The sequence below is a fragment of the Salvia hispanica genome, chromosome 6, assembly GCF_023119035.1.
Source record: "Salvia hispanica cultivar TCC Black 2014 chromosome 6, UniMelb_Shisp_WGS_1.0, whole genome shotgun sequence".
In the NCBI taxonomy this organism is placed as follows: Eukaryota; Viridiplantae; Streptophyta; class Magnoliopsida; order Lamiales; family Lamiaceae; genus Salvia; species Salvia hispanica.
This window is the reverse complement of record NC_062970.1, coordinates 33,119,985-33,129,910: the sequence shown is the minus strand read 5'-3', so window position 1 is coordinate 33,129,910 and position 9,926 is coordinate 33,119,985. Positions and strand designations below refer to the sequence as shown.

At 37.5% G+C, this 9,926-nt stretch overlaps 2 protein-coding genes across 3 annotated transcripts; one reads left to right on the top strand and one right to left on the bottom strand.

Annotated features, from left to right (window-relative positions):
- The first annotated feature begins 2,803 nt into the window (after positions 1 to 2,803).
- Positions 2,804 to 5,967, top strand: LOC125195727. Of its 2 annotated transcripts, none has more exons than XM_048093912.1 (3): positions 2,804 to 3,297; positions 3,697 to 3,813; positions 4,037 to 5,967. In XM_048093912.1, exons 1-3 carry the CDS (start codon positions 2,983 to 2,985, stop codon positions 5,651 to 5,653), a joined length of 2,049 nt encoding a protein of 682 aa, XP_047949869.1. In that variant the 5' UTR covers positions 2,804 to 2,982; the 3' UTR covers positions 5,654 to 5,967. The 2 variants fall into 2 exon arrangements, with proteins under 2 accessions (XP_047949869.1, XP_047949870.1); XM_048093913.1 differs by having other exon boundaries at positions 2,805 to 3,297; positions 4,088 to 5,967.
- A 1,065-nt stretch (positions 5,968 to 7,032) lies between these two features.
- On the bottom strand, positions 7,033 to 9,232 carry LOC125192870 (reactive Intermediate Deaminase A, chloroplastic-like). The gene is made up of 6 exons (XM_048090538.1): positions 8,981 to 9,232; positions 8,756 to 8,871; positions 8,462 to 8,506; positions 7,717 to 7,790; positions 7,531 to 7,580; positions 7,033 to 7,265 (listed from the first exon to the last, which is right to left on the bottom strand). The coding sequence occupies exons 1-6, from the start codon at positions 9,150 to 9,152 to the stop codon at positions 7,168 to 7,170; spliced, it is 555 nt and encodes a 184-aa protein (XP_047946495.1). The 5' UTR covers positions 9,153 to 9,232; the 3' UTR covers positions 7,033 to 7,167.
- Positions 9,233 to 9,926: the final 694 nt, after the last annotated feature.

Sequence of the window (9,926 nt, the reverse complement as noted above, 5' to 3'; positions counted from 1 at the left end):
ACCCACTTTTCTTAACATTTCTTAAAACCCGTGCCGCCAACAAATGAGACTCCTAATGGCGGACGGAGGGAGTAATATATAACAATGATATTTTTATGTGTACGCTTCATCTCTTGGCATAAATAAAAATATTAGTTATACAATAACACTTCGTTATAATTGTTTGAAATTTATGGGTATATTTTTTTTCTTATTTATTTATGTATACAAATACTCCATATATTAATTAAAAGTAAAAAATTTATACAAACAAAATGCATGATCATAATTTAATTTTTATTAGCATATTAATTAATTTTTCTTTCTTGGTACGTAGCATGTCAAAATATCAAGAAATTTTAAAAAAGAAAATTATAATAAAAAATAATTCATTTTATATTCTTTTAAATGGAATAGTTAAGAAATTAGTTGATTTTAAATTTAATGGAAGTATGTTAACTTATTAATCTATACATTTAAATTGACATTTGGATATTATTTATTCAGTTATATGACAATTAACATTTACATACAATAATATTAATATATGCAAGTTTCTAAGTGACCTTATAAGCTACACACGCTTTTATTGTATGAATGATTATATATATATAGTTACCACAAAATAAGTATACATATTAAAAAATATGAGTCCAAATGTAATTAGGTAATTTCTATATATAAATACCACTATCAAGCAATTTTACAAAAATAGTGGTTGTCTAATGGATGTAGATTTTTTCATTTGTCAAGGAGTTATTAGTTGGACACACCAACTCATAGTGCCACTTGGTATGGAACGACTAGGGAATATTTTCTCCAAATTTTGTTTAGTCACACTAAGTTAAAAATATGAATTAATTTGAAATGGATATTGGTCCTAAAATCATAAATTTTTCCTAAATTTTGGTATTTTTTATGAACTTTAAAACTAGACTAAAATATCACATATTTACATTTTATTTGTTATTTCACATGACAAGTTAATCACCATATTCGACTAACTTACATGCATTTATTTTTATTCTTACTTGACACTACTAAGAGCGTCTCCGGTGGCGCCCCTCCCACTAAGACTTCCCACAAAAACTTCCTGCCACGTCATCACTAGGACTTCCCATTAGGACTTCCCGCAATAAAATTAATAAATTCACAATTAGAATTAAAATTTACGGAATTAAAATTTCGACACGAGCCGTATTTATAGAGTTTTTTTTTTTAAATAAAATTAATTTTCGGTCGGACGTCCGACCTCGACGTCCTACCCACGCCACATGGCGGACGTCAGGTAGAACGTGGGGCGGACGGGCGAGCCCATCCGACGGGCGCACGGGACGGGCGTGTCCTACCTTTTTCTTCACAGCGGCGGACGTCGGGTAGGACTTCCGCGACGTCCGCCGTAGGAGATGCTCTAAATCAACATGACTCTCTATGTGACTTTTTATCGTATTTGTCACGAACTTAAAAAGTGTCTAAAATATCATAAATATTTTACTATTGACAATGTAGAACGAGTTTTTTGTTGAAAATATCTTATCTGGGTTGGGTTAGAAAATAACTAACACAATATAAAAATTTGTGATATTTTAGATCAATTTTAAATTTGGCAAAAATTCATGATTTTTACTGGAATTATATTCCAATTTGAAATGACGAAATTTATTTTTTTGCAATCTTATAACGAATTTTTCGGCGCTTAAGTGGTTGACTACATAACATGAACATGTATTAAACGTCATTTTAATCCCCAAACATCTTGTCCACATATATTAGCCAATAATTGACTAATCAAATGCTCACATCTTTGTTTGGAAATGACATTAAAGTTGTTATTCCAGTACATTATAAATAGCGTTTGAACATAGGATTCTACTGTAAATACGAATAAAATAATAGCTCAACTTGGCCGTTAATGTAGCATGGCCAAACACCCACAGGCCCACATGTATACATATACCGATATACAGGATCCACATATTTTCTGAATTATTTATATATTCCTTAAGTTAGAATTTATTAAAATGGATTTCAGTTATCTAATTTGATTTCGGCCGCATAGTATTGCACAAATAAATTTTTATTCTCGAGCCATCTACAACTATTTAATATTGTTTCATAGAAAAACAAACAAAAAAAAAAGTTCAAATTTTCAGTCTGATTGGAAAAGTTTCTACAGATCGTATATACTCCATATATATAGTAGTATAAAAGTCAAGTACTCCTATCTTTTGTATTTTCCTTATAAAATTGCTGTCTATTTGAAAAATGAGTAAGATTGTGGATGAAAATTAATTTTTACTGTTCATATACCCTTTTTCAGTCAAGTGCATTGTACAATGAGATTATTATTACAACAATGCTCAGCCACAGTGTGGTTTGTCACAAGGTGTCAATATCATAAATACTTATAAAAAATGATACTAGTACTACTAAACAAAAAGCAGTTTTTAGTTTTTCTGTAAAAACATTAAAGCACTATTCAATTAATATGACATTTTTTGTACAAAGGAGAGAATATCAAAATTGAAATAAAAAATCCAACTTTCTATTAAATAAATGGTCCTGTATCACTTGTTTCTGAAAACAAAATTCAAACAATTACTCGAAAGCAGCACAAAAAGAAATACTAGTCCACCATAGAGCTGTAATCATTGACATGCAAAAAATTAAGACCCCCAATAATAGTAGTACTCCACGTTAAATAAACACAATAATCTGGAAATAAATGGCAACTTAATAACTTGCCTAAAAAAAATTTAAAAATGTAATGGAATCCACGTTAAATAATCCAAATCTGGGTGACTGCCAAAGTAATTTTCAATTTCGCCCCAAAACGTCGCCGTCTGGTTATAAACGACGCAAAACGCAATCCAACGTTTGATCTTTTGATGTAAGCAAAATCCGTTGACCGTACAAATCTATACTCACTCCAAGATCCACCATTTCGAGCTTCTACCTGCATAGGGAGGTCAATTTGTAAATGGGGGAGCTTGAGCTTGGAAGATGAAGGTCACAATAGAGAAAATCCAGCCCCCTCCCGAGAAGCCGCCGCGCCGCAAAACCCGTCCGGGGGTCCGATTGAGAAGAGAATCCGGAGCTCCGGCTGCCAAGCGGAGCAGCCGACCCGAGACCCCTTTACTTAGGTGGAAGTTCGATGAGAAGAATGTAGCTGTGGAGGAGGAAGAGGACAAGTCCGGTGAAGTCGCTCGCCCGAGTAAAAGGGCCGCGGTTTCCTCCAGGAAGCTCGCCGCCAGCCTGTGGCGGCTGCGGCTGGCGGAGCTGCAGGACAATGTCGGTCAAGGAGGAGTAGGGCTTCAGGTTGATTATTTTTTTTCTCTAATTAGGTTCTAATTTGTCAAGAAATTGGTGTGTTTGTTTATTAGGGTTTCTAATTAGGCTGTCAATGATGTTTTCCGTTTGGCGATTGTGTGTGATTAATGTTGGTTGTATTTCAAAAGTAGAAACAAGACTGATGTGATTAAAATTGATTTCTTCATTTATTATTGGTTGGCAGTTGGCTTTACTGGTTGGAGTTTCAGTTCTTAGTGATTACTTGTGATGATAGAGCTCTTGTATCATCTATGTTTTCTCTTTATGTCCTTTTATTGCTTCTTTGGATGATTGTGATGCTGTTTAAGATTCAATGCTGTTATGCATTGTTTGGGATTATTGCTAGTTTTTCTAGTTCAAGGGATTGATTTTGATTGTTGCTTGCAGTCTCGAGGTGGCCATTTCAGAGCCTCAATCCATTGTTGTCATGCTGACAGAGAGCATCGTGAGGATCCCGACTCTCCACACTCTGTCTCTGGTCCTAAACATGCCCTTCCCTTCAAGGTTTACTTTTTATTGCTGTTTATTTTTTTCAGGTTATCTTTGTATGTATTGGTTTCTGTTTTCGTTTTCGTTTTCGTTTCAGTGTCAAATGAATTAATTGCAACGTCATAGCATGTCGTTAAAGAAAATTTATGTTGTAAAGATGAATCTATTTATAAACTCACTAGAATCTTTTGCCTTCTTTGCTCAAGTGAATTTCAATGTGGTTTCTTTGTTTTTGCAGACTTTGAATGCATTTTATTCTGAAATTGAAAATCCTCTTTACACCATGCAGTTTGAGCCTTCTTCTCAATTTCCAAACTATGCAATGGAGGGTGCAACAAAGTGGGATCCCGATGGTTGGAAAGCATCGGATGAAGTGAAGCAAATATTTGCCCCAACAAAACCAAATAATGAGCACCGAGCAAGTTCTGCAAAAGTTATATCCGCTCTTGAGACAGAGCTGGAAAAGGCTAGAGCAAGAATCAACGAGCTTGAAACTGATCGTAGATCTTCAAAGAAGAAACTAGAACAATTCTTGCATAAACTCAGTGATGAAAGAGCTGCATGGCGGAGTAGAGAACACGAGAAAGTTCGTGCTATCATAGATGATATGAAAGCTGATGTGAGCAGGGAGAAGAAGAACCGACAAAGGCTGGAGATCGTCAATTCTAAGCTGGTAAATGATTTGGCTGATGCCAAGTTATCAGCCAAGCGTTACCTGCAGGAATACGAGAAGGAAAGGAAGGCCAGAGCACTGATAGAGGAGGTTTGTGATGAGCTAGCCAAAGAGATTGGAGAAGACAAGGCTGAAGTGGAAGCGTTGAAGAGAGAGTCGATGAAATTCCGGGAGGAAGTAGACGAAGAGAGGAAGATGTTGCAAATGGCCGAGGTTTGGCGTGAGGAACGAGTTCAAATGAAGTTGGTCGATGCCAAGGTGATGCTCGAAGAGAAGTACTCCCAGATGAACATGCTTATAGCAGATCTTGAGCCGTTCCTGAATTCAAGATCCGATTCGCAGGAGATTAAGAAAGCAGATCTTTTAAGGCAGGCGGCCGCCTCTCTTAACATACAAGATGTTCGAGAATTGACATACGAGCCCCCGAACTCTGATGACATTTTCTCCGTCTTCGAAGATGTCAATTTCGGCGAGTCCAACGAGAGGGAGGTAGAGCCGAGCGTCGGCTACACCCCTGCAAGCCATGCCTCAAAGATGCATACAGTGAGTCCTGAAATAAAGATGCTCAACAAAGACGCATCTCACAGGGCTTCCAATGTGTATATGAACCAGAGTGGCGAGCTGGAAGAGGATGCGAGTGAGTGGGAAACTGTGAGCCACCCCGAGGATCAGGTTTCGAGTTACTCCCCAGACGGAAGCAACCCTTCTGTCAACAAGAATTTCTGGGCCAACAACGTCTCAATGAATGGGACGGAGTGGGAGAAAGTTGGAGGGCAGGAGGGACAAATAATGGAAATCAATGAAGTCGACTCAGCAAGACTGAGGCAGTTGAAGAAGGTTTCTTCGATATCTAAACTATGGAGGTCGTGCCCGAGCAATGGTGATGGTTACAAGATCATATCAATTGATGGAAGGAACGCAAGGCTCTCAAATGGTAGGCTTTCTAGTGCAGGTATCATGTCACCTGATCACGGCTCAGGAAAAGGCTGCCTTAGCCCCCAAGATTTGTCGGGACAGTGGAGCTCGCCCGACACTGGAAACCCACATGTAAACCGCACTATGAAAGGGTGCATTGAATGGCCACGCACCGCGCAGAAGAACAGTTTGAAGGCGAGACTGCTGGAGGCGAGGATGGAGTGCCAAAAGGTCCAGTTGCGCCAGGTTTTGAAGCACAAGATCTGAAACTCCTCTAAATGGTAAGGTAAGGTAAGTGGCTGCTCGACCACGTGCAGTGCCATGGGGCCTAGGATCGTACCAGCAGAGCTAGCGGCTATTGGCATTCGCAAAGCTAAGGTATGGATTATTATGAGGTTAGCTGATATCAATTTTGCGGATGAGCAGCCTAAGCAAATGGGAGTAGTATATGTAAGTTATGATGTAATATGTTAAATTTTATTCAAGAATCAAGATAAACCAGTTACTGATACAGAGGGAAACATTGTATCTGTACATTTGGCTTCAGACAATTTACTTCGTTAGTTGCTTATCTTCCATCATTCACGAAGTGTCTGCTACTAGATTTGCATGAAATCTGTATACAACCAAAAATTGCTCTCTTTTTATAAGCATCATGTCATGGTGGGTGAAATAATGTCTTATTACTTGGATTTGTTTCAAATTTGTTTATTCGATGTACTGCTTTTAAGCTGATTTAAATTTTAGACATACATTGAAGTTCTTCATCCAGTGTCCAAGTTCCACCTCTTTGGTGGACTGTCCACCTCCTCCCTTGTCAATTTTTCATTGTATTTATCTCTAATGAAAAGAAGCTATTCTTTTTAATTTACCAACTTATTTGCATAATTGGTGATCCGTCAAATATCTCTCTTTTTCCTTTCTTTCATAGGGCATCCTTAATCCCGGCCCGGATTCAGGCGCCAAGTCCCCTCCACATCATCATTCCTCTAATTTTGAAGCCAAGAACACAACTCCTCTAACCCTGCAGACCCCAACTATTAAATTGCACTATTCGCAATTCCAACCTATTTTACTTGTAAAAATTGAAAACGTTGAACAATTATAACACGAAAAATTCATTTTTAATTCGAAAATTATAAATTATAAATTATAAAAAAAAATTAACAAAATAAGAAAATCAAAATGAGAGCTCCACTTCCAAATATCCAACATATAATTATAAATAAAATAAAATAAAAATGAAAATGGGAAAATCAAAATAGTCTCCACTTCCCAACATCTGTGCACGCCTCTCCCTCTTTTTCCTCTACAATTCTTCTTCTAAGATCTATATTTCAAATGCAAAAAAAATCAGAAATTGAGGCCTGAGTCCGGCCCGAACCCCCTCCAATGCCGGGCCAGGACGCACCGGGGCACGGCTCCTCATCCCCCAACCCCGAGCCGGGCTGCGACGGGGCGCGGCCCCGAGACTCAACTGTGGCACCAGGCGTGGCCTGGGCCTCTCCTCGCTCCCCTCCATCGCACCAGGCCGCAGGCCAGGACCCAGGTGCGATCCAGCCCACGGCATTAAGGGTGGCCTTATGCTCTCAGTAGCTAGTTTTTGGTGGTTTCAACTTTCGATACGAAAAAAAGAATCATAAACATTTTGATTGCAAAGATGGAAAGGGATTTTATTTGATAATCTCATACAAGTCTGCAGTATTTCATGGGGAATTAATATGGTTCCGAATTACTCCCATCCCTATTACAGCTTAATATTGGTCAGTTAGCTTAACATGCTAGTGCAGTGTGGCTATGCACTCTATTTCGATCCTTGCATCCAATGGTAAGGCGGCAACCTGGTAGGTTGAACGCGCTGGAGCAGGCGCTGGAAAATCTGCACCACAAGTTGCAGTTGATTCATTAGTACTATGCTGAAATATAATCTAATGGCTGTTTAATGCATCCTACACACGCACACAACAAACTTGACAACTATTAGATGTTCTATAATATGAGATGGTTTAACACTAATGAAAGTGGATGAAAATTTTCTAAGAGAAGAACTATATACAAAGATTGAAGAGTATGAGAAATCAAACTTTGGATACCACATGCAACTAGGTAAACAAATATAAACTCGACTTCATTAAAAAACTCACATTTAGCATATATTTCATTAACTTTCTTGAAGTCTTTCAGATCCGCCAACCTATAGAGAAGAAAGAAACATAGTATTAATTGGGGTAACAAGTCTTTTAACAAGAACAGAAGGTCCTTGCACGTGTGTGAGGGAAAGAAGGAAGAAAGAGGGAAAGGGTTTTTCAGACTGCAAAAGAAGCACCCACATGATTGTTGTCTTAACAACCGAGGCATAGCTGGCACCACTTGCCTTGAGTATTTCACCCATATTCTTAAGTACCTAGTAAGTAATATGCAAAAGCTCAAATATATATCAGCAAGCCTCATTTGCAACAAAGAACATCAAAAAATAATCAATATCTGCAAGTATCGAGGATAGCATTACATGTACTTTCATCAAAAGGTGCAAAATTCAGAAGGCAGACTAAAGAATAACAGCGTTACCTCTTCCAAAAGATCTCACATCATGTAAATGTTAGAGCTTCTTACATGTAGGATGGTTCGTTGATCAAGAATTAACTTTTTCTCAAGTACTACCTCCTACAGCTGAGCCTAATTTAAAATGTGGTACTCCAGAGTCCAGACTAATTAATGTTGCTAAGATGTTGTGCTGAACATTGATCCATGACTATGCATCAAGATTGACAAATTACATTGGCAGAAAAATGATGGTTGATTAAAGAAACTTGATCTACACATTGGTCATAACTTTTATTGAATTGAACAACAAAAAAAATGCTCTCATTATGCCTAAGATAATATAGTAGCAAATCTTATGTTCATCAAAAATCCTTACATGCACACAAATTCATGTGTTTAGGCTTCCACAAGCATAATTGTGTCGCAAACTATAAAACTATACATGTTTGCCACTTTGTTTGGACTTGAAAACATAATCTTCAGAAAAAAAGAATTCCATAATGCAAGAAGGGTTCGGATATAACAGCATACCTGCTCAGTTTGATCTTCTACGCTATCCGAGACAAACTTTCCGGTCTGCATATTAAACAAAGAAAGTACCTTGTAACAACCTTGACACATATTTACGACTTCATTTTGAATACAAGTTTTCCAACACACGCACACACACACACTATATATATATATAATTGGGATATACTAGACATTGATCATAATGCAGAAATGTAAAACATGCCTCTTTATATACACAATGCTTCTTTTATAACAATGTTTTTTTATAATGATCAATCAATAGACCATATATTGTTTCTATATAGGACAAACCTGAGGAACAAGTCCAAGAACACCAGACATGAATAGCATATTATTTGCTTTGATGGCTTGAGAGTAGGGCCCCAATGCTGCTGGGGCTTTATCTGTCTGGACAGCCTCCTTCAAAACTAGTTTCAATACCACGATAAGAATAGTGTAAAAATCACTGAAAACCTAAATCAGCCACAAAAATAAAAACAAAGAAACAAACAAATTACTCATAGAACCCCAAATCACCTGGGGTAGCAGCATCAGTGGAGATTCCTAACGAAGCGAAAGGCGGCGACGGACCGGAGCGGCCAGCCAAGGAAACGCAGCCGATTCCGACGGCTAAGGGCGCCCGAGGGCGTAGAGAGGCGACATCAATCGCCGGCATGTGGAAAGTCCTCGCGGCGGCGCACCACGCCATCACTCTTTTTCACTCGCGTTTTTTTCGATTAATTTTCTTCTCCTTCTCAGTGGAGAGAGTGTGAAATTGGTCGTGTGGATTATTAGGCTATAAAAACGTGACCAATAAAAAGCACAAATCATTGATTAGATCGTGTAATACATTAAATTATATATATAAGTTTGTTAATTATTGATTCTCATTTCAGTTTGGTTGATTTCGGATTGCACCTAAATTTATGGTTTCTATAAAACATTTTTGTAATTCTGAGTTAGTTGCATATTCAACAACATATTACACTCAAATTAAAACTTGGAAGAATTAAAATTTCCAAGAATTAAGTCATCATTAACCACATATATAATTCTTTTCTCCATTGTTTAGTATCCTAGAATTGGCCTTAATATTATCTAAAATAAAGACTTTGAGTCTTTGACCTAATAAAATTATGGATTGACAACTTATCCCTCAAATGGAAAGGTGAAAAAATAGGACAAAAATGTATAAAACCAAGTCCATTTCTTGGTGTATTTTTCAATGCACAAATAAATCTTACCTATATGACAAGATTTCAGTTCTTCCTCAATTATTATGAATAGTGCGGGCCGACCTTCAATTATAAGACTTCCAACAATTAATTAGTGAAAGTTGAACCACCATAATTCACCCTATTAGGCCAAGAATTGTTCAATTCTTACACAGTGAACACGTATTCTAGGCTTCTAGCGTTACTTTTAGTATAGCCTACAACATAGTAATAAGAGCATCTCCAATGGTACGTTTACTTTTACTTTG